The following is a 25,113-nucleotide window of genomic DNA, read 5'->3' on the forward strand; positions in this document are numbered from 1 at the left end:
CACAGTGGTTAGCACTGCTGCCACATAATTCCAGAGGCCCATGTTCGATTCCCGGCTTGGGTCACAGTCTGTGTGGAGTTTGCACATTCTCCCCGTGTCTGTGTGGGGTTTCCTCCCACAATCCAAAGTTGTGCAGGTTGGGTCGATTGGCCGTGCTAAATTGCCCCTTAGTGTCCAAAGATATGCAAGTTAAGGAGATAAGTAGATAGGACTGGGTAGGGGCCTGGATAAGATGCTCTGTCAGGGACTTGGCGCAGACCCGATGGGCCGAATAGCCTCCTTCTGCACTGTAGGGATTCCATGATTACAAACAGGAACACATCCTGAGCTTGTTCGCACATTGACAGTCCAAAAATGTGCGGGGTTAGGTGGGTTGGCCATGCTAAATTGCCCCTTAGTGTCAGGGGGACTAGCTCGGGGAAATACATGGGGATACGGGGATAGGGCCTGGATGGGATTGTGGTCGGTGCAGGCTCGATGGGCCGAATGGCCTCTTTCTGCACTGTAGGGATTCTATGATAATTTATTACAGGCGAAACAAATTGTTGTTAAATTTGTTCAGTGCGGGATTTTATTTAAACTGTATTTAATGTACTTAAATGTACTGGTGTAGTTGAAGGAAGTAAAATATAATTGGATCTGGTTTCAGTGGAATGGGTTAGAGAGAACTGGCAGCTGGCTGGGTATCGGAATGCCCCTCGGTGGTAGTCCCTGTACCTCTCTGGGAGCGGCCTGTCCTTTCTCTGTATTCTCGGTGGTTTCAGTCTACTGTCTGTCCTCGTACTGATACTTTGCTTAAACCTCGGGGGTTGTAGTAGCCTTGCCTGTGTTCTTGGTGTGATGTGCGTTGGGCCAGAGTGTACTGGCCCCTGTGGTGATGCTGTGCCACTTGGACGATGATTAAAGGTCCCCCCCCCCCCACCCCCCGTGTCTCGCAGGGTTCCCCGATTACGGTTTCTATTCCACGCCCGGCGATCAGCGGGCCTCCTTCTCGTTTGCGGACTACGGCTCGGTCGGATTGCGGGCTGCTCAGATGCTCCGCAGCGAGCACACCCCCTCTGCAAGCAGTCCCTCCCTGCACCATCTAACCAATCCGGATCAGTTTAAGAACCCAGGTTTGTGTTTACAGATTCATTTCCTTTGGTGGCGGGGTGGCGGGGTGGCGGGGTGGCGGGGTGGGGGTGGTTTGACGGGGGAGAGGGCGGGGGAGGGGGGGGGAGGTGTTGTTGTTGGGAACGACGGGCGGGACAGTGGGATCAAATGTTTCTTCTTCTGTTTCAAAAAGGAGCACCAAGGGGCTGGGAGGCCATATGTACATTGCATGTCTGTTCCATTAACCAGAGCGGGCGGGCGGGCGGGCGGCCGCGAGGGGTATTCACAATTGTTTCTGCTATCTTTTCATTATTTTTTTTTTCACGAGCGCAAGGGTTTTTCACCTCGCGCGTGCCGCCCTCCATGTTACCCCCCCCCCCCCTCCACCCAAAAAAAAGAGCAAGCGGTTGATCATTTAAATTTTCTGTGATAACGAATAATGACTTGTGCATTGTTGGGCCCTTTCATTCCCTTGAAGAGACGAGAGGACAGCAGGACTGGTACGAGTTTTTTTTTTAAAAAAAGGTTTTCTTTTGTTGAAAAGAACTTCAAAGATTAACGTGGCAGAGGCTGAAAGAAAAGCGAACTTGGAAACTGGCTTCTATTGGCAGTCCCTCGGATCTCAGAACTGAACCGCACTGCACTTGAACTTGTACACAAAGCTAAACTGAACTGAACACACAGTTCCAAAATATATTTCAACCCTTATCTTGTTATTGGAAGTGTTTTTCGCAGGCTGTCTCCATCTTAGAAAAACAATCCGGCTGTTGTTTGCCTGTATTGTGTACCCTTTAGGAATGCAGTCAAGTTTTCGTTAACCCATCATGCCTTCTGATTCTACATGTAGTCAAACCAGCCACAATTGTTCAGCTCAGCAGAGTTAGTTAACCCCGACAGCCTGGCATTTAAATGTAATTGTGCGTGGGTAGAAATATCTTAAAATGAAGTCTTTGCACAGACTGAAGCAGACAGGGCTAAGCACGCACAGGATCCCTCATGCATTCAACTGGTGCTTGTGTGGAATGATCAAGCAGCCTCTCTCTCTCTCTCCTCAGAGTGATTTTCACACTCTTCTAGAGCTTAGGCAGAGATGTGAGTGGGTCCAGTCTGAACTGGAGTTCAGATGAATGAGGGGGGGGATCTCATAGAGACTTATAAAATTCTAACAGGACTAGACAGGGTGGATGCAGGGAGGATGTTCCCAATGGTGGGGGAGTCCAGAACCAGGGGTCACAGTCTGAGGATTCGGGGTAGACCATTTAGGATGGAGGTGAGGAGACATTTCTTCACCCAAAGAGTGGTGAGCCTGTGGAATTCATTACCACAGGAAGTAGTTGATGCCAAAACATTGAATGTATTCAAGAAGTGGCTGGACATAGCACTTGGGGCGAATGGGATCAAAGGTTATGGGGAGAAAGCAGGATTAGGCTATTGAGTTGGATGATCAGCCATGATGGTGATGAATGGCGGAGCAGGCTCGAAGGGCCGAATGGCCTCCTCCTGCTCCTATCTCCTCTGTTTCTAGGTTCTGTTCTTTCCAAAATGGTGAAGCCCACTGTGAGTTGTTAAACTTTTTCCAAAAAAAGATACAGACTTGACTCATTTTTCCGGGCGGCACGGTAGCACAGTGGTTAGCACTGGTGCTTCACAGCTCCAGGGTCCCGGGTTCGATTCCCGGCTCGGGTCACTGTCTGTGTGGAGTTTGCACATTCTCCTCGTGTTTGCGTGGGTTTCCTCCGGGTGCTCCGGTTTCCTCCCACAGTCCAAAGATGTGCAGGTTAGGTTGATTGGCCAGGTTAAAATTGCCCCTGAGATGCGTAGGTTAGAGGGATTAGCGGGTAAATATGTGGGGGGTAGGGCCTGGGTGGGATTGTGGTCGGTGCAGACTCGATGGGCCGAATGGCCTCCTTCTGCACTGTAGGGTTTCTATGATTTCTATGATTTCCGCCTTTAAGAAGCTCTCATGGGGCGGATTTTACGGCCTTGATCGTCCCGAAACAGTAAAATTGTGCCTGAGATCAACGGACCTTTCCACCCCCGCCCCCCTCTCGCCCATTCCGATTCCCGTGACGGGCGAGGTGGTAAAATACCGGCCATGGTGTCATGTGCGACTTGTGTCTTCTCCCATTCTCTTCGTTGAAGATTTACTTCTCCGGGCTACCTCGCTTCACATTTTCCCTGCCTCTCACACCATTCCGCCCCCAGACCCCCCCCGACCACCCACCATTGCCAGTGAAGAGGACAGAGCAGTCCTGAGTCGCTGGCAGTACCGCAGAATGCCACCAATGAGGAGAAGATTTCATACTCTACCCAATCATAGAATCCCTATAGTGCAGAAGGAGGCCATTTGGCCCATTGAGACTGCACCGACAATAATCCCACCCAGGTCCTATTCCCACAACCCCATGCATTTACTCTAGCTAGTTCCCCTGACACGAAGAGGCAATTTAACATGGCCAATCCACCTAACTCGCACACCTTTGGACTGTGGGAGGAAACCCACACAGACACAGGGAGAATGTGCAAACTCCACATAGCCAGTGACCCAAGCCAGGAATCGAACCCAGGCCCCTAGCGCTGTGAGGCAGCAGTGCTAACCACTGTGCCATCGTGCTGCTCTGATCAACGTACTAATTTTTTTTTAACATGATCTCAGAATTTCTTTTTATTCATTCATGGCACATGGGCGTCGCTGGCTGGCCAGCATTTATTGCCCATCCCTAGTTGCCCTTGGAGGGCAGTTGAGAGTCAACCACATTGCTGTGGCTCTGGAATCACATGTAGGCCAGACCGGGTAAGGACGACAGATTTCCTTCCCTAAAGAACATTAGTGAACCAGATGGGTTTCTGACAATTGACAATGGTTTCATGGTCACCGGTAGATTCTTAATTCCAGATTTTTTTTATTGAATTCAAATTCCACCACCTGCCGTGGCGGGATTTGAACCCGGGTCCACAGAACATTAGCTGAGTTTCTGGATTAATAGTCCAGTGATAATACCACAAGGCCTCCCCCTTGTTTGGAACCAATCAGCCCCTCCACTCACCCACCCACCCACTCACATTTCTTGGTTGTATGTTAGAAATTCAAGATGGCAAGATGATGGGCACAGACCCCTGTTTAAAGTAAAGTTTATTTATTAGTGTCACAAGTAGGCTTACATTGACACTACAATGAAGTTACTGTGAAAATCCCCTAACCACCACAACCCCGGTGCCTGTTCGGGTGCACTGAGGTAGAATTTAGCATGGCCAATTCACCTAATCAGCACGTCTTTCGGACTGTGGGAGGAAACCGGAGCACCCGGAGGAAACCCACGCAGACACGGGGAGAATGTGCAAATTCCACACAGACTGTCACCCAAACTGAGAATTGAACCCGGGTCCCTGGCGCTGTGAGGCAGCAGTGCTAACCACTGTGCCACCGTGCTGCCCACCCTGAGAAGAAAACCCTTTTGCCAAAAAAAAATTTAATCATCCTGAAAATGCCAGCCTCTCGCAGTCGGGTAACACTCTTGGCCCCTGGGTGCAAGCCCCACTGCAGGAATTTGAGCCTATAACCTCGGCTGACACTCCAGTGCGGTACTGAGGGAGTGCAGCACTCTCAGTGGTGCCGGAGTCAGATGATCTCTTAAACTGAGGTCCCAGTTGTCCCAGGTGTAAAAAAAATTAGAAGGTGCTACTTGCAGAAGAGCAAGGGAATTCTCCTGGACCTCATTCTGCCCAACCCCCTAGCCCATGGTAACACCACCAAAACACATTCATCTCATTTGCTGTTTGTGGGATCTTGCCATGTGCAAATTTAATGTCACATATGTCACCTCTTCTTGTGAGATAATGTGAAAAGGTGTCAAAACCGCCACTCATTTGAATGGATTTCTGTCTGAGTTTCTCTCCCCATGGTAGCCAGATCACATGGACATGTCTCTGAGCTGAAGTGTTTATCCAGAATTCTCCATTTTACTTTGAATTAAAGATAGATTTTAACTGTCTTGTAAAGTTCAGTTCACCAAGCGGTTTGCTCAAAACAATTTTACCCGTTCTACCTTTGATCTCTACATTCCATGCCTGCTAACTCTATATCAGAATACATCAAAAGACACGCAAGGTGATATTGAAAATAACAGCATAGAGCTAGGATGTTATACTCACTCAATCTCTCTCAGTGATTCTGTTACCATGATTATATGGTCCACTTGAGCTCCTCAATCATAGAATAGAATAATAGAATGGTTGCAGCACATGAGGAGGTCATTCAGCCTGTGTGTCCTTACTGGCTCCCTGCAAGAGCAACTCAGCTAGTCCCACTTCCCCATCTTTTCCCTCTAGCCCCCTGCAAATTTTTCCCCTTTAGTTAATTATCCAATAACCTTTTGGTGGCCATGATTGAATCTCTCTCTTAGGCAGCACATTCCAGATCCTAGCCACTCACTGCATGCAGAAGGTTTTACTCATGTCGCCTTTGGTTTTGTTTGCAATTCACCTTAAATCAGTGTCCGCACAGTTTCTCCCTAGATACTCTGTCCAGACTCCTCACAGAGAATCATAAAGTCCCTACAGTGCAGAAGGAGACCATTCGGTCCATCGAGTCTGCACCGACCATAATCTCACCCATGCATTTACCTGAAACCCCATGCATTTACCCTAGCTAGTCCCGCTGACACTAAGGGACAATTTAGCATGGCCAATCCACCTAACCAACACAGGTGGCCTGCACGGTGGCACAGTGGTTAGCACTGCTGCCTCACAGCACCAAGGACCCGGGTTCGATTCCCAGCTTGGGTGGAGTTTGTCCATTTTCCCCCCATAGTCCGAAAGATGTGCTGGTTAGGTGGATTGGCCATGCTAAATTTTCCCTCAGTGTACCCGAACGGGCGCCGGAGTGTGGCGACTAGGGGGTTTTCACAGTAACTTCATTGCAGTGTTAATGTAAGACTACTTGTGACTAATAAATAAACGTTATCTTTGAACTGTAGAAGGAAACCGCAGCACCCAGAGGAAACCCACGGAGACATGGGGAGAACTTGCAGACTCCACACAGACAGTGACCCAAGCCGGGAATCGAAGCCAGGTCCCTAGCACTGTGCAGCAGCAGTGCTAACCACTATGCCACTGTGCCACCCATGATTTGAACACCTCTATCAAATCTCCTCTCATCCTTCTCCAAGGAGAACTAGCCCAGATTCTTTAATTGATCCTTATGACTGAAGTCCCTCACCCTATGTTATTGAATGGGAGTAAGAAGTTTAACAACACCAGGTTAAAGTCCAACAGGTTTATTTGGTAGCAAAAGCCACACAAGCTTTCGGAGCTCTAAGCCCCTTCTTCAGGTGAGTAAGGGGCAACTAGACGAATACATGAATAGGATGGGAATGGAAGGATACGGATTCCGTAAGTGCATACGGTTTTAGTTTAGGCAGGCATCATGATCGGCACAGGCTTGGAGGGCCGAAGGGCCTGTCCCTGTGCTGTACTGTTCTTTGTTCTTTGTATTACAGTGTGTCTCATTTACGCTAACTGGGGTCCAAATCTGATCATTGGAACGTCATCACGAGTTGGTTAACTTTAGGCTCCTCTGCTGCTCAGAGCGATAATTTGGAAATATTTTCCTTGCTCCTGAAGATAGTCTCCCATTTGGAAAGAAAGACCTGTTTCTTTCATGACGTCAGAACTTCCAAAATGACTTTACAGCCAGTTAGGCATTTTGTTTTGAAGGATTTACCAAGATGTTGCCTGGTATGGAGGGCATCAGCTATGAGGAGAAACTTGGTTTGTTCTCACTGGAACAATGGAGTTTGAGGGGGCGACCTTATAAAAGTCTACAAGATTATGAGAGACGTGGACAGAGTGGATAGTCAGAAGCTTTTCCCCAGGGTGGAAGAGTCAATTACTAGGGGGCATGGATTTAAGGTGCGAGGGGCAAGTTTAGGAGATGTATGGGGCAAGTAAAGGAGATGTACGAGGCAAGTTTTTTTACACAGAGGGTGGTGGGTGCCTGGAACCTGCTGCCGGGGGAGGTAGTGGAAGCGGATACAAAGAACAAAGAACAGTACAGCACAGGAAACAGGTCCTTCGGCCCTCCAAGCCTGTGCCACTCCTTGGTCCAACTAGCCCAATCGTTTGTATCCCTCCATTCCCAGGCTGCTCATGTGACTACCCAGGTAAGCCTTAAACGATGTCAGCGTGCCTGCCTCCACCACCCTACTTGGCAGCGCATTCCAGGCCCCCACCACCCTCTGTGTAAAAAACGTCCCTCTGATATCTGAGTTATACTTCGCCCCTCTCACCTTGAGCCCGTGACCTCTCGTGATCGTCACCTCCGACCTGGGAAAAAGCTTCCCACTGTTCACCCTATCTATACCCTTCATAATCTTGTACACCTCTATTAGATCTCCCCTCATTCTCCGTCTTTCCAAGGAGAACAACCCCAGTTTACCCAATCTCTCCTCATAGCTAAGACCCTCCATACCAGGCAACATCCTGGTAAACCTTCTCTGCACTCTCTCTAACGCCTCCATGTCCTTCTGGTAGTGCAGCGACCAGAACTGGACGCAGTACTCCAAATGTGGCCTAACCAGCGTTCTATACAGCTGCATCATCAGACTCCAGCTTTTATACTCTATACCCCGTCCTATAAAGGCAAGCATACCATATGCCTTCTTCACCACCTTCTCCACCTGTGTTGCCACCTTCAAGGATTTGTGGATTTGCACACCTAGGTCCCTCTGTGTTTCTATACTCCTGATGACTCTGCCATTTATTGTATAACTCCTCCCTACATTATTTGTTCCAAAATGCATCACTTCGCATTTATCCGGATTAAACTCCATGTGCCAGCTCTCCGCCCAATTTTCCAGCCTATCTATATCCTGCTGTATTGCCCGACAATGCTCTTCGCTATCCGCAAGTCCAGCCATCTTCGTGTCATCCGCAAACTTGCTGATTACACCAGTTACACCTTCTTCCAAATCATTTATATATATCACAAATAGCAGAGGTCCCAGTACAGAGCCCTGCGGAACACCACTGGTCACAGACCTCCAGCCGGAAAAAGACCCTTCGACCACTACCCTCTGTGTGGTAGTACGGTAGTGACTTTTAAGGGGCGTCTTGACAAATACATGAATAGGATGGGAATAGAGGGATATGGTCCCCGGAAGCGTAGTTGGCTTTAGTTAAGTCGGGCAACATGGTGGGTGCAGGCTTGGAGGACCGAAGGGCCTGTTCCTGTGCTGTAATTTTCTTTGTTCTTTGATAAAAAGATGTGCAGATTAGGAGGATTGGCCCTCAGATGGATTAGCCATGGGAATGTGCAAGGGAAAGTGAAGAGAACCTGGGTAAGACACTCTGTCGGAGATTCGGTGCTGACCCGATGGGCCGAATGGCGTCTTCTGCATGGTCGGGATTCGATGATTCTGTGACATCGGAAAAAGGGAGCAGAAATAGGTCCGTTAGCTCCGTGACCCTGGATAAAAGCAAATCACTGCGGATGCTGGAATCTGAAACCAAAAGAGAAAACGCTGGAAAATCTCAGCGGGTCTGGGCAGCATCTGTAAGGAGAGAAAAGAGCTGACGTTTCGAGTCCAGGTGACCCTTTGTCGAAGCTTTGACAGGGGGCCATCTGGACTCGGGGCATCGGCTTTTCTCTCTCCTTGCAGATGCTGCCAGACCTGCTGAGATTTTCCAGCATTTTCTCTTTTAGCTCCGTGACCCTGTTGGAAAACTCCTTTTCACCTAACCGCTATCGGAAAGCTTCCGGAGCCCTCACTCTGACCGGGTGCTCCACCGACGGCCATTGTCTGTTCGGCATTCCTGACGTCAGTGCCAACGGCAGGTTACAAACCGTTTTTAATTTCAGTTGGTGTTTGCCAGTGGGTTATGAGCAGGGGGGGGGGGCGGGGGGGGGGTGAGGGAACAAGGGGTGAGGCAGGTCTGGAAAGCAGAAGCAGGGCGGGGTCAGTGGCCCTGTGGACAAGTGCTTTGAGCGAGTGAGTGCCGAACTGTCAACGTGTGCCTGCTTGGTTGACCAGTGCACTAAGTTAGGAGATACCAGCCTGTGATGTGTCACTTATTGATGGCCAGTGGCTGCAGATCACGAACAATAGGTCAAGCAGTTGGCTGGAGCAGGGAAAAGTTCAAGTTTATTTATTGGTGTCACAAGTAGGCTTACATTAACACTGCAATGAAGTTACTGTGAAAATCCCCTAGTCGCCACATTCCAGCGCCTGTTCAGGTCAATGCACCTACAACCAGCACGTCTTTTAGACTGTAGGAGAAAACCGGAGCACCCGGAGGAAACCCACGCAGGGGAGAACATGCAGGCTCCACACAGACAGAAACCAAGCCGGGAATCGATTCCCTCCAAATCCACTGCCCCGTACTGTAAATCTATCCCCCCTGGTTATTGACCTCTCCTCTAAGGGGAAAAGTTTCTTCTTATCCACCTTATGTCCTCCATAATTTTGTACACCTCAATCAGGTCTCCCCTCAGCCCTCGCTGCTCCAAGCAAACAACCCCGGTCTAACCAGCCTCTCTTCATAGCTGAACCGCTCCAGCCCAGGCAACATCCTGGTGAATCTCCTCTGCACCCTCTCCAGTGAGATAACCAGAACTGCACACAGTATTCTAGCTGTGGCCTAACGAGTGTTTTATACAGCTCCATCATAACCTCCCTGCTCTTAAATTCCATGCCTCGGCTCATAAAGGCAAGTATCCCACATGCCGCCTTAACCACCTTATCTACCTGCCCTGCTGTCTTCAGGGACCTCTGGACATGTATCCCAAGATCTCTCTGGTCCTCCGTACTTCCGAGTGCCCTGCCGTTCATTGTGTATTCCCTTGCCTTGTTATCCACCCCAAAATGCATCACCTCACACCGAGGCTCCTTGTGGCTAAAATTTATCATCCCTGGAACATTCTGTTAAATCCCTCCTACACCTGCTCGAGGTCCCTCACCTCCCTCCTAAAGTGTGGTGACCAGAACTGGATGCAATATTCGTCCAGTGTTGCCTAATCGGGGCTTTATACAGCTTGTATATTGTTGTCGGCTTATAAATTAAATTTACGGCTGGATTAATGGGCTAGTTTTCTCTCAGGAAGACATTGCCGTTGGTATAAGGCCTCCCCCAAGGTCCCGTTGCTGCCCATGCAAGCAACCAAAAAAAACAGTGCCCAGATTTCGAGAAGGAATGGTTCCAAAGAACAGTACAGCACAGGAACAGGCCCTTCGGCCCTCCAAGCCTGCGCCGATCATGATGCCTCCCTAAACTAAAACCGTATGCACTTACAGAGTCCGTATCCTTCCATTCCCATCCTATTCATGTATTCGCGAGTTGCCCCTTAAATGCCGCTATCGTACCTGCTCCCACCCCCTCCCCGGGCAGCGCGTTCCAGACATTCACCACCCTCTGTGTAAAAAACTTGCCTCGCACATCTCCTCTAAACCCTTCCCCACGCACCTTAAACCGATGTCCCCTAGTCCTTGACTTTTCTACCCTAGGAAAGGGCATCTGACTATCCACTCTGTCCATGCCACTCATAATCTTGTAAACCTCTATCAGGTCACCCCTCAATCTCCATCATCCCAGTGAGAACAAACCGAGTTTATCCAACCTCTCCTCATAGCTCATACCCTCCAGACCAGGCAACATCCTGGTAAACCTCTTCCGTACCCTCTCCGAAGCATCCACATCCTTCTGGTAGCGTGGCGACCAGAATTGTACACAATATTCCAAATGAGGCCTAACTAAGGTTCTGTACAGCTGCAGCCAATTTTTATACTCAATGACCCGACCAATGAAGGCAAGCATGCCGTACGCCTCCTTGACGACCTTCTCCACCTGCGTTGCCACTTTCAGTGATCGGTGGATATGTAAGAAGCTGCCCGTGAACACTGAGGGTGGGATTTTCCGGCCACGCTTGCCCAAAGACCGGAAAATCCCACTCGAGGTCAACAGGCCTTTGTGTGGTTCCCCCCCCTCCCCCCTCCTTCCACAGCAGGCGGGACGGGAACATTCTGCTGTATGTACAATTTTCACTCCCAACACCAGCGCACAATGTTGGCCCAGCGAATGAAAGAGACAGGTAACCTGGTTAGACAGCCTCCTGTGGAACCATTGAAAGCCCTGCCATTGAGGGGGGAGAGTGAAGGAGGGAATTATTGCTGCACACGTCCCCAGCCATCACCCTCGGCCTGTTTAAATAGATTCACGCACGCTTTGAAAGCGTAACTTGAATTTATCATAATTTCATTAAACTTCTCTCAAAGAAAATCTTCCGTCACTTTTAAAAAGAAGAGCTTTCCTGTGAACATGACAGATTGCGCCTCCTCCCATCCTTTTTGTTATGTTTCACGATTTGCTCTGATGTGCCAAATGTTGTGGTATCAGGGAGTTTGGAGATAATGTGTGTGTGTTTGGGAATTCACCCCACATTGACCGGTCACTTGTTTGTGGGAGAATGCCTGGAATGGGTTGGGGGAGGGGGGCATTGCCTGATGATACGGCAAAGACTCCCTTCTATGCCACCCACTTGGATAAGGGAATCACGTTGTTACACAGCTTTTAATTTAAACACCTTCCAAGCGTTCCAGTTTAACGAGACACATAAGGGCAGTAATTCAATTATTTCACACTTCTAGTTCCAACTCAAACATAAACAGTTGCGAGTCATTAACTATTTACTGAACTCTAACTGAACATCAACTTTCAACTGAACTTGAACTCTTAAACCGCACTTTAACTAAACACCAACTTTAACTATTTAACTGAAAATAGATATTGCCGAGTTTAGGAGAACCTTGGCCAAGAAATATCCTCGATGTAGAATCTATCTTCTCCTTCTCTGAAGCATCCTTCAGGGCACAAGCCGCCTTCTTGCGATGCTTGGTCTCTTCGAGTTATCGCTGGCAAACAGAGGACTCGCATGTCTCTTTATCCACAATTCTCCACTAGCTTCCGGAAGATTCTCTGTCATCCAGCCAATTGTGTTACCAGAAACCGATCACATGGCTCGAACATCCAATGAAATTACTTTTGAATGATGCCATTACATTTGACATGTACCATACATAGCAGCCACATAAGTTTGAGACGCAGTGTCTGGGTTAATGTAAACAACTTCCCTCATCTGGGAAGCTTCAGATCACAGCTCCCAGACCAGAGCAACTTTACGACCTGAATCTGGTTCTAATCTATAAGTTGACCAAAAATCCCAGCATGCTTAGCTCTCAGCCAGAATAGCCATTTTAAAACCACTATTATTGTTATTAACTTATTCTTTCTCCGTCCACAGCATCAAGTGTATTTGGTCCCCGTTTTCCTCCCCATTCAATAGATAAGTCATGGTCCAATGATTGCACTTGTGTCGCCCCAGCCACCGTTTAAAACCAACACCTGGCTGCTGGATCAAATTGGGCTTTGCCAAGCTTCCCGGATTCTCCTGGAGACACTGGGAATGAAAAAATTCAATCATCTCGACATGACGACGGGCAAAACCCTGGGAAAAATTGTAGGGGGCGCTAATCCAGAAGGAACTCTTCCAGTGTAGACAATAACAAAATTTACAAATCACAGAAAAGGTTTAATAAAGAAACTTCATTACTCCAACACTTGGCCCCCTCACCCTGGGCCATTCCAAGTTTCCCACAATTTCCAACAGGTTCTTAGTTATACTGGGTCAGCTGATCATCACATCATTCTGTCATTGGTTACATGGTTTACTGGGTCAGCTGATCATCACATCATTCTGTCATTGGTTACATGGTTTACTGGGTCAGCTGATCATCACATCATTCTGTCATTGGTTACATGGTTTACTGGGTCAGCTGATCATCACATCATTCTGTCATTGGTTACATGGTTTACTGGGTCAGCTGATCATCACATCATTCTGTCATTGGTTACATGGTTTACTGGGTCAGGTGACCCTTACAACCTGTTACCATTGGTCGCATTACAACAGATTCAATGTTATCACCGGTTACATTTTAACAAGGGACGTAAAGAAAATAGTTTATGTTTTTTAATCCTTCTGTTGATCAGTTATAGATATAAAAAAATCAAAAGTGGGGAGGAACTGTCTTTTTGAGTAGGTTGGCAGGAGGGTTGGAATTCATGTGACACAATCTCCGGGAAAACATCCAGTTGGGGTTGGCAGCCCTTCATCTGCGCCATGGTGTTAGACTGTTCTCTCTGGCTGGACAACGTCTTCCATTGTCTCCTGCTCTGCCAGATTGCACCTGGTGCAGTGAGTTTGATCAGGGCTCAGGCTGAGTGTTTCTCACACGAGAACAATGATATTCGCACATTGTTTCCCTGATGCCACAACATTCCAACTACTTTATTGCTCTGCAAAGGCCCAAACAGATTACAGGACCATCCAGAACAGAGAACAGCAGCCTTACGTAGGTGTGTCAGGGCCCAGTGGTCCAGCCTCCTAGAAAGGTGTAGCTCCGAGGAGAGATTGGATAGGTTGGGGTTATTTTCCCTGGAACAAAGAAGGCTGAGGGGGTGACTTGATTGAGGTGTACACAATGATGAGGGAAGAGATAGAGTGGACAGGATAAAATTGTCTCACTTGGCGGAGAATTCTAGAACCAGGGGACATAGATTCAAGATAAGTGGCGGAAGGTGTAGAGAAAGAACTATTTTACGCAGAGGGTGGTGGGTGTCTGGAATTCGCTGCCTGAGTTGGTGATGGAGGCAGAGACCCTAAACTCTTTTAAAAAGTACCTGGATCCGCACCTCAACTGCTGTAAGTTACAGGGCTATGGGCCGGGTACAGGCAGATGGGATTAGAAAGGGCACCCGGGTGTCCTCAGGTTGGCATGAGCAAGATGGGCCAAATGGCCTCCTCCTGCGCTGTAACTTTTCTAAGGTTCTATTGATCGCACACGTTTAGTCTGTTGGCTCCAGGACACCAAACGAGTAATAGGAACAAACTCATTTTCACGAGGGGAGCCGGCGGAAAGATCCCTGCACCACCTTCTCACTGGCCCCATTCCACGTTAGAATGGGGCGTGTCCCATCACTGTGTGCGTGTATAAGTGCGCCTAATCATTGCGCTTTGCCAAATGCAGATCTTTCAAACGGGGAGCAGTGGGCGTGACAAACAAAAAGAAGGAAAAGTGGGGAAGCAGTTCTGAGTTGAGGAGGGATTTGGCTGCACGGGCTTACCGAATCATCATCATACAATCCCTACAGTGCAGAAGGAGGCCATTCGGCCCATCGAGTCTGCACCGACCACAATCCCACCCAGGCCCTATCCCCATAGCCCCATGCGTTTACCCTAGCGAGTCCCCCTGACACTAAGGGGCAACTTAGCATGGCCGATCCATCTAACCCGCACATCTTTGGACTATGGGAGGAAACCCACGCAGACACGGGGAGAATGTGCAAACTCCACACAGACAGTGACCCGAGCCGGGAATCGAATCAGGTTCCTGGTGCTGTGAGGCAGCAGTGTTAACCACTGAGCCACTGTCCCTTCAGTGCTCTTTCTAAACAGTTATAGCTGGGTCTGTCAAACAAGGAGTTACGTAGCAGCCTCGTACAGACGGGATTAAGCAGGGCTCTGCACCGACTAGCTGGGCCGCTTGACCTGTTTCTCCGGCGTCGGTTGTTTTAAGGACGCTCCGATGGTTCCGCTGAAGTGACAGCAGAACGTTGGGAGGGAATGCGCTTGGGAATTCTAGAGAACTGAAACTGTCACACCCAGGACTGAAACAACCAGTTGCCTTTACGGAATTGGAGCAGAGTTAGCAAATGCATATAGTCCAATGGAATTTGGAACACCCAGCTGATTAAAGCTCTCACCAGCCCCCCTTCAACAGGTTTGAGAATAAGAGCCATCTTTGGGAATAATATGAGAGTTGGATCAGAAGCTTCATCTGAAATAAGTTAGCTGTAGCATGTAACCAGGCTCCTCAAGTTGACCTCCCTTCTGAACCCAGCAAGAACAAAGGAGTCAATCGCCAGATTTCTTTGAGAAAGACGATGAATGATAAAGACATCACAGTGGAGTAACGCATTGCAGCTTTGGAATAGACCACACGTAGGTGAGGCAGGTTTAACACAGGCTCTCAGCAAAGAACGCTTACAAATTTCACCACGTTGCGACATTACGAACACATTGAAAGTCTCGGGGCCAGTTTGCCGAGCTATTGCCTTGTTCCTGACACAGATTGCAGGCACTTCAACTCATTCTAATCATTCCCAAGAACAAAGAGCTGTTTGAAGTACCCACTGCAAGCCGCCTTTGTTTAGAAGCCGTGTTATATTCTCATTGCAACTCAAACACAAGTTTGATGAATGATATTACAGCACAGAAATCATAGAATCCCTACCGTTCGGCCCATCGATTCTGCACCGACCGCAATCCTACCCAGGCCCCGACCCCGTAACCCCACATAGTTACCCTGCTCATCCCCTTGACACTAAGAGACAATTCAGCATGGCCAATCAACCTAACCCGCACATCTTTGGACTGTGGGAGGAAACCCACGCAGACATGGGGAGAATGTGCAAACTCCACACAGACAGTGACCCGAGTTCGGAATCGATCCCGGGTCCCTGGTGCTGTGAGGCAGCAGCGCTAGCCATTGTGCCACCGTGCCGCCCTGGAGCCTGGGACCCTGCGGTGCAGCTGGGTTCCACACAAGTCCCCTTCCACCCTCTGCATCTCAACCCATCAACGTGCACCTCTATTTCTCTCCCCTTTGTGTGCTTATCTAGTCTCCCCTGAAATGCATCGATGCTATCTCACCCCAGTCACACTGCGGTAGTAACCTCCATATTCTAACCACTCACTGGGGTCCGAGCGAGTTCCTGGTTGGATTTTTGGCCACTGTCTTGCACTTAGAAGTGTTCAAGTGGATCTCACTGTGGTGAGATTGACAAGAGTCATAGGTGGAATTTGTTGAGGGGTTTAACCTGCCTACTCTGGATGTGTGGTCAATCAGCAAGGTGTGTGGTGTTAGTTTAGTTTTTCGATGGTTCCCGGGGTGTGGGCGTCGCTGGCTAGGCCAGCATTTTTATTGCCCATCCCTAATTACCTCGAGAGGGTGGTGTTGAGCTGCCCTCTTGAACTGCTGCACTCCACGTGGTGTAGGTACACCCACAGTGCTGTTAGGAAGGGAGTTCCAGGATCTTGACTCAGCGACAGTGAAGGAAAATATTTCCAAGTCAGGATGGTTTGTGATCCGGAAAGGATCTCCCACGTGCCTGCTGCCCCTGCCCTTCTAGGCGGTAGAGGTCACAGGTTTGGGAGGTGCTGTCTTCAGCAGCCTTGGTGATTTACTGCAGCCACTGTGCATTGGTAGAGGGAGTGAATGTTTGCGGAAGCCCCAATCAAGCTGCTTTCTCCTGGATGAGCTTCTGGAGTGTTGTTGGAGCTGCATTCATCCACGCAAGTGGAGAGTATTCCATCACATTCCTGAATTATGCCTTGTAGATGGTGGACAAGCTTTGGGGAAACGGGAGGTGAGTTACTCGCCGCAGGACTCCCAGCCTTCTCTGCTCTAGAGTCGTGATGGTGTCAATGTCAATCATTGATTTTCCCACCCAGAGACATTTTCCAGCAGTGTAGAAGGGCCACCACCTCTCCATCTGTCCCACTGGTGCCTTCAAGACCAGCAAAAAAAAAAGCCTTGTACAAGAGTGGGCTGCATGGCTTAGCTTTACTCGTTGGGTTGGTTATCCCCAGTACGAACCACCAGAAGCAGTGAGAAGCTCGGGTCCACCCATTGTCTGAACTAGGCTTCACAAAGCCTTGCACCCTTATCATTCCAGTGCTCAACCTATCTTTGCCATTTTTGCAAAGAATTATTAAAAAGTAGAAAAATGGCCCTCCGGTTTCGCCAGGGTCTTTGTGGGTGTCCTGCAGTGACTGGCTGCTAACCTCCCTCAGATACAGCATCACAGATCAACTTACTGGGGCTCGGCTATCAGGAGAACAACTGGTTAAATAAGAAAATAAGAACTAGGAGCAGGAGTAGGCCATCTGGCCCCTCGAGCCTGCTCCGCCATTCAATAAGATCATGGCTGATCTTTTTGTGGACTCAGCTCCACTTACCCGCCCGCTCACCATAACCCTTAATTCCTCTACTGTTCAAAAATCTATCTATCCTTGCCTTTAAAACATTCAGTGAGGTAGCCTCAACTGCTTCACTGGACAGGGAATTCCACAGATTCACAACCCTTTGTGTGAAGAAGTTCCTCCTCAACTCAGTCCTAAATCTGCTTCCCCTTATTTTGAGGCTATGCCCCCTAGTTCTAGTTTCACCTGCCAGTGGAAACAACTTCCCTGCTTCTATCTTATCTATTCTCTTCATAATCTGATATGTTTCTATAAGATCTCTCCTCATTCTTCTGAATTCCAATGAGTATAGCCCCAGTCTACTCAGTCTCTCCTCATAAGCCAATCCTCTCTTAATTCTGCTTTCCGTCTCTGGGTTTTTAACAAAGAACAAAGAAAATTACAGCACCAGAACAGGCCCTTCGGCCCTCCAAGCCTGCACCAACCATGCTACCCGTCTGAACTAAAACCCCCTACCCTTCCAGGAACCATATCCCTCTATTCCCATCCTATTCATGTATTTGTCCAGATGCCCCTTAAAACTCACTATTGTATCTGTTTCCCCGACCTCCCCCGGCAGCGAGTTCCAGGCATCCACCACCCTCTGTGTAAACAAAACTTGCCTCGTACATCTCCTTTAAACCTTGCCCCTCGCACCTTAAACCTGTGCCCCCTAGTAATTGACTCTTCCACCCTGGGGAAAAAACTTCTGACTATCCACTCTATCCATGCCCCTCACAATCTTGTAGACTTCTATCAGGTCGCCCCTCAACCTCCGGCGTTCCAGTGAGAACAAACCAAGTTTCTCCAATCTCTCCTCATAGCTAACGCCCTCCATACCAGGCAACATCCTGGTAAATCTTTTCTGGAATTGCCCTTCTTTGCTGATGTTAGTGATTATTTGCTGGGGGTGAGGTTCCAGGAGCATCAGCAGTTACCCCCCACCCCCCTGCAATTATCGAACTTCACGTAACACATGAGGCAGTGGTAATGTCACCAGGCTAGTAATCCCGAAAGCCAGGCTAATGCTCTGTGGACACGGGTTCATGTCCCACCATGGTCTGCAGGAGGCGGTGAGGGAAACAACAAGAGGGATGAACCTACTTGACCTCATCCTCACCAATCCATCTGTGGCAGATGCTTTTGTCCATGACAGTATTGGTATGAGTGACCACTGCACTGTCCTGGTGAAGACCAAGTCCTTTTTGAGGATACCCTCCATCATGTTGTGTGGCACTACCGTCCTTAACCACAATCTGTAACCATGGTCCAGCTTCGAAAGCACCTTCAACACCCTCAACCTCTACCACCTAGAAGGACGAGGGCAGCACACAGGTAGGGACATCACCACCTGCAAGTTCCCCCTCCAAGTCGCGCACCAGCCTGACTTGGAAATATATCAGCCGTTCCTTCGCTGTCGCTGGGTCAGAATCCTGGAACTCCCTCCCTAACAGCACTGTGGGTGTGCCTACGCCACACGGACTGCAGCGGGTTCAAGAAGGCGGCTCACCCACCACCTTCTCAAGGGCAACTGGGGATGGGCAATACAAACGCTGGCCGAGCCAGCGACGCCCACACGTCCCGTCAATCGATAGATAAAAAATCTGAAAGGGTGGAGGCAGCAGATTGTTGCCTTCCAACTTCTTAGAGCTGGATTTACCCAGATGAGAAACCGGGAGTGATGGCGTGCAGAATGAGTGGTGTTTATTGTGACACGGTAATAACAAGCTAGCTCGAGTAAAATGTAAGTGATGGCACCTCACCGGGGAGCCAATCATGGCAGACACAGCGTTTGGCATTAAGAGTAGGTTAGCAGCTCAGATTTCTGCCTGTTTAAAGAATTCTATCCACCTATTAATATCACAAAAGCATTAAAGAGTTGACTTTAATTATATGCATCTGTTAAAACTGCTCTGCCGGTGCTTTTATGATTTAATCGGGCACCTCTGAATTTCTAATGAATCCATGCGGGCAAGTTTCCCGACTGCTCAGAGGTTTAACAGGGTGGCGAGTGCTGTGGCTCTGATACCCATGCTGCAATTTATGTTAATAGACTTTTTAAAGCGTCAGAATAGAAGCACGGGGATTCCATTTACATTTTGTACCAATTAACAATTGGGAGGTGGCGGGGGGGGGTTAAGAATTTCTGTTAGTTGATAAAAGACAAGACGCGCAGGAGAAATTGAAAGTCTTTGCTTCTTACTGTGCACAGTTCTGGTCACCCTGTTATAGAAAGGATGTTATTAAACTCGAAAGATTTACTAGGCTGCTACCGGGACTTGATGGTTTGAGTTATAAGGAGAGGCTGGATAGACTGGGACTTTTTTCCCTGGAGCGTAGGAGGCTGAGAGGTGATCTTATAGAGGTCTATAAAATAATGAGGGGCACAGATCAGCTGGATAGTCAATATCTTTTCCCAAAGGTAGGGGAGTCTAAAACTAGAGGGCATAGATTTAAGGTGAGAGCGGAGAGATACAAAAGGGCCCAGAGAGGCAATTTTTTCACACAGAGGGTGGTGAGTGTCTGGAACAAGCTGCCAGAGGTAGTAGTAGAGGCGGGTACAATTTTGTCTTTTAAAAAGCATTTAGACAGTTACATGGGTAAGATGGGTACAGAGGGATATGGGCCAAATGCGGGTAATTGGGACTAGCTTAGTAGTTAAAACTGGATGGCATGGGCAGGTTGGGCCGAAAGGCCTGTTTCCATGCTGTAAACCTCTATGACTCTATGACCTCCTGCTGTGTGTTGAGCTGATGTGCCCAAAGACCCAAAGCGTCCTTTTTTGCCTACTGAGATGCTGCCCAGGGGGAGGTCCTGATTTTTTGACAGGACACTGGAGAGAGAAAGTGAGATTCAGGAGAAATGTCTATGCAGTGGGTGGTGAGAATCTGGAGCTTGCTACCATTCATGAGAGGCTGGCCATAAATATTGCCCACATCCAAAGATCAGTCGCAATGCTGCTATGATCCAGGCATACAAGGAATGGGCCCTGACACTTGACTGATACCAGTGTTGTTTCTGTCAGAACTGTTGTCGTAAAGTATTGCTTAGGAAAGACCATAAGACATAGGAGCAGAATTAGGCCACTCGGCCCATCAAGTCTGCTCCGCCATTTAATCATGGCTGATATTTTTCTCATCCCCATTCTCTTGCCTTTTCCCCATAATCCCTGATCCCCTTATTAATCAAGAACCTATCTATCTCTGTCTTAAAGACACTCAATGACCTGGCCTCCACAGCCTTCTGCGGCAAAGAGTTCCACAGATTCACCACTCTCTGGCTGAAGAAATTCCTCCTCATTTCTGTTTTAAGGATTGTCCCTTCAGCCTGAGGTTGTGCCCTCTGGTTCTAGTTTTTCCTACTAGTGGAAACATCCTCTCCACGTCCACTCTATCCAGGCCTCGCAGTATCCTGTAAGTTTCAATAAGATTGGGCGGCACGGTAGCACAGTGGTTAGCACTGCTGCTTCACAGCTCCAGGGTCCCGGGTTCGATTCCCGGCTCGGGTCACTGTCTGTGTGGAGTTTGCACATTCTCCTCGTGTCTGCGTGGGTTTCCTCCGGGTGCTCCGGTTTCGTCCCACAGTCCAAAGATGTGCGGGTTAGGTTGATTGGCCAGGTTAAAAATTGCCCCTTAGAGTCCTGAGATGCATAGGTTAGAGGGATTAGCGGGTAAATATGTGGGGGTAGGGTCTGGGTGGGATTGTGGTCGGTGCAGACTCGATGGGCCGAATGGCCTCCTTCTGCACTGTAGGGTTTCTATGATTCTATGATTCCCCCCCTCATCCTTCTAAACTCCAACGAGTACAGACCCAGAGAGCTCAACCGTTCCCCGTACGAAAGGGAAGTCTGTCCATTTAAACCTTCCCCTAGCCCAGCCCCTAAGTCAGGACTGAGATTCCTGTAGGCTCACACTGGAGTGTCAGTGACAAAGGATGTGCGGGAGAGCGCTATCTCTTCCTCGTGCCGATGAAGCTCTGTTCCAGCGACTGAGAGTTCCAAGCCATGCTGCTGCTCCAGGAAGGGCCACCGTCCCATCGGGGTTCAACTGAGTTGACTCTATGCTAAAGGGCCACTGAGAGCGAGGGTGAATACGTGGCAGAGGAACCCATGGGAAATTTTAACAGGCCAGTTTGGTTTGGTGGGCAGGTAAGCAAGGGGGTGGGGTGGGGTGCATTACAACATGACAGAGTCGGAACGACATGAAGGAGGCTGGCAACGATTAAATGGGGTGTGGGGTGGGGGAGAGGTGGTCTTGTCCTTTTAAGTCTGGTGTGACATTTTTCAAGAGGCTTGCCATCTTGTGGGTTGGTTTAGTGGGGGGCGGGGTGGGGGGAGCAGGCTGCGTTTCTCGAACAGACCTCCGAATCCCTTGGAAACGTGAATCGTCCCTTCAACTACTTTAATGTCCTCAGGAGCCGATTACAGTGCAGGATTCACGGAACAATGACTTCACCCTCATGGGTGTGACCGGCAGGATAAATTGGTGGAGGTTTCGACAAGGTGACATGGACCCTGATACGGCGGCACGGTGGCTAGCACTGCTGCCTCACAGCGCCAGGGACCCGGGTTCGATTCCCAGCCTCGGGTCACTGCTTTTGTATGGAGTCTGCACATTCTACCCATGTCTGCGTGGGTTTCCTCCGGGTGCTCCGGTTTTCCCCCCCGAAGATGTGCGGGTTAGGTTGATTGGCCGTGCTAAATTGGCTCCTTAATGTCAGGGGGATTAGGGGGCTCGTGGGGTTACGGGGATAGGACAGGACCTGGGTGGGATTGTTGTCGGTGCAGGCTCAATGGGCCAAATGGCCTCCTTCTGCAGTGTAGATTCTATGATTTATTGTACGGGGGAGGTTGGGGGGGGGTGGTGGAGGGGGGTGGGTTGTGATAGTGGGTACAGTAAAACCTGTCCTAATGGTCACCTAGATTAAAGTCGCCTGTCTTAAGCAGCCAGTTCTTCTCAGAACCAACAAATTTCTAATTTAATTAAATAGGGTCTGCACCTGGATTAAACAGCCACCTACTAACGTGGCCACAACCACTGGTAAAAATGACAGGTAAGCAATGTAAGTAAATTGGAACCTGCATCTTAGAGATTAACTTGTTGCCCTGGTATACAGTCGGGATCTCTGTCCTTGTGTGGGGGGAAGGGGGGGCCCCCAGGGGGGAGGAGGAGGGTTGGGCATAAGGACCCTCTCGATGATTCGCCACCACTTCACTCCCCCAACTCAGGACTCCCCAGCCACCTGCCTCAAGCAATCTCTTTGGTTCAGGCCTCAAGGTGACCGTTTAATACAGGTTTCACTGTAAGTTGGACGCGGAGCATCCAAGAGCAATGATCATCGCTCCACGTCTATTTCTGAGCAAATGGCCTGGGGTGGGGGGGCCTCCCAGTTCTCATCGACTGCGTAGTTCGACCGTGACTTGCAAATCTGCCACCTCCAATCGCATTGAAGTCCATAGCCAGCGTTCGGTGGCGGGGAGGGGGGGGGGAAGGATTCATGGAACCGCTTCTCCGACCATTGGCCGAATGCTCATCCTCCCACTCCTTTTCCGTGACGCCGTGGTTACCAAGGTTACCATGGTTGCCGAGAGGAGCAACGGCCAAATTTGGAAAAGTCCGCCTGACCTCGGAAACCCAGTTAGCTGAGGCACCTCGTGGCCAAGCGGGGTCTCAGCGATAATCTCAGGGGGTGGGGAGGGGGCTCCTGAAAGTTAGCCAGCCGCTTGCTTATCTTGGAGGAAGGGGGGGGGGGGGGGTGGGAGGGGGGATGAACAACTTGAGATGCCATCTTGCGAAATTAGTGTCCAATTTACACCGGGGAACACTGATGTTGTGGTTAGAGATGTGACAAAGGCTGGGGTGTTAACTGTCGCTTAGTTGTCACTTCATTCCAGGCACCCATTTTGGTATGACCCTGTTGATTTTTAAAAATATTTTCCCGCCCTCCCAGAAATTCGGAAAGACTGGTTGGGTTTCAGCACAATTTTCACATGAAGAGAATTCTCCTCTTGCATAGGGCGCCCGTGAGCTGGAACACTAATCTCTAGGTCTGGACTGGTATTGATGATGGTCTCTCGTTGACTCAGACTTTTAAGTTTAAATTAAATCTTAAATTCTGAGCAGAAGTGCGATTCGTTTTAAAATTAACATTAAAAATAACATACGATTATCCCCAGGGCTCGTCTGCAGCAGTCGTCTGGTGGGGAGCCTCGTTTGCAGTCCCTGGGGGGGGGGGGGCCCTGCCTCAGGTTTTTTTTTTGCCTGTTGCCCCCTGCCGCAGGGGGTCATTCCCAGCCAGCGTACAGTGAGGTGCCTCGTAGCCGTTTCCCCCCCGCGTCGATCACGGGCCATAGCAACGCCACCAAGTGGGGCGGTTCAGAAGCAGGAGCGCCAACGGAACCTCAGCCATCAATGGTTGAGTTTATAACCAGGGGCCTGTCCCTCCCTCATTGGGGTTTCGGACTTTCATCTCTTTGTCTTGGGTTGAGGGGGAGGGGTGGTATGGTGGTAGAATTTGCCCAATAAACACGTGCAGACATGGATCTGCCAAGATGGGAATTCCGAAGCCTTTCGAACATCTCTAATCGCCGTACATTAAGTGTTGGTGCAGCGTTACCGAGGAGACGAAGGGGATGGGAGGGGCGGGGGGGGCGGGAATGGTGAAATTACCCTTCAGCGATTGCGAGCACCTCACGCCCAGTTTCACATCATGTCCGATCTTTACCGTTGACTACAGTTCAACCAGGTAGGGTGGGACGGGTAGATGCGGGAGGGTAAACTGGGCAGAGGATTCACCATTGCCCCATTTTATACTTACTCCAGGGACCAGTTTCATTCCCAATGTTTTGGGATAATGTCCTCCCACCTCCCATCCAACTTTTTCTGTCATTCCCCAACAATGACTTTATTTCTCCTCCTCGCCGGCATTTTAGTTTACGCACCCTCCCCCTCCAAACCCACCCCCCCCCCCCCTTTCCCCCCTTCCCCGCCGCATCCGCTGTTTGAAAAAGAAAAGATTTCCCAACTCGCCCTCCCCGGCAGGTGGAAGAGCTGCGGAGGTCAGGAAACTTGAGCCCAGCCCTCCGAGCAAACGACCCCATTCCCTCACGAGTCCCTAGACTGTCGTAGAACTGTCGAACCCTTTTTTGTGTTTAGACTCTGGATATTGTTCGCCGTAGCTGCCATTTTATTAACATGCTGTGTGGTAGAACTCTCGCTCCTTTGTAGTTTGCATGGGATGTGAATGCTGTCTCAAAACGGCCTGATGTAGAGATTGTTATTTCTGCATGAGTATCAGATCCGCTGTGACGGATGGTGACAATATGCCCCTACGGTCTCTGTGTTGGATGACTGTGTTCTTTTGGGGATGGGTGGCGGTTGGGGGTGCGGGGGCGGGGGGGGTGGGGGGTTGCCTCCGAGCTTCTTAGCAGTAGTGACGGGCTGACTTATCTATCGTAAGTACCGCTGTTGTCTTATCGCATGGCCTTGGACTGAGTGTTAGAACATGGGGCCTTAGGCTGTGGTAGTGTTTGGCTTTGATTCTGTGCATGCTTTGCTCGTGCCTCATACCCAGCTCTATTCTCTACACACCAGTCCTGAATAGCTACAGTGCTCAACCGAATTATGGCGCCCCTGCTTCCCCGGCAGGCACCAACCCACCGCGGCCTGGCGGATTCCCTGGAGCCAACAGCCCAGGCCGGTTGCTGATATCTATGGTACAGCCAGCCAAGACTCTGGTGTCGGTAACTACATGAGTGCTACCAGTCCCCAACCTGGGTCTGGCTTTGGACACAGCATCGGGGTAAGTGTGTTTTCGATTCATCCCTTTTCTCTCTCTTTTCTCCCATCCACCCCACCCCTCCCCCATCTTCCCTCTCTCTCTCTCTTTCCTCTCCCCTTCTGTCACCCTGCACTCCCCTTTTCCATCTTTGCCCAACACAAGCATTT

General features: G+C 49.5%; 1 protein-coding gene across 1 annotated transcript in view; it reads left to right on the top strand.

Moving 5' to 3' along the window:
• The window catches only part of LOC144488336 (uncharacterized), an 82,309-nt gene extending 57,329 nt beyond the window's left edge, over window positions 1-24,980 (top strand). Inside the window, exons 3-5 of the mRNA XM_078206386.1 lie at window positions 939-1,115; window positions 22,157-22,219; window positions 24,814-24,980. Of these exons, the coding sequence (XP_078062512.1) occupies window positions 939-1,115; window positions 22,157-22,219; window positions 24,814-24,920 (347 nt within the window). The 3' untranslated portion in view covers window positions 24,921-24,980. The remainder of the gene's footprint in view (window positions 1-938; window positions 1,116-22,156; window positions 22,220-24,813) is intronic.
• The last annotated feature ends 133 nt before the right edge of the window (window positions 24,981-25,113 follow it).

The sequence above is a fragment of the Mustelus asterias genome, unplaced genomic scaffold (assembly GCF_964213995.1).
Source record: "Mustelus asterias unplaced genomic scaffold, sMusAst1.hap1.1 HAP1_SCAFFOLD_1473, whole genome shotgun sequence".
Taxonomy (NCBI): Eukaryota; Metazoa; Chordata; class Chondrichthyes; order Carcharhiniformes; family Triakidae; genus Mustelus; species Mustelus asterias.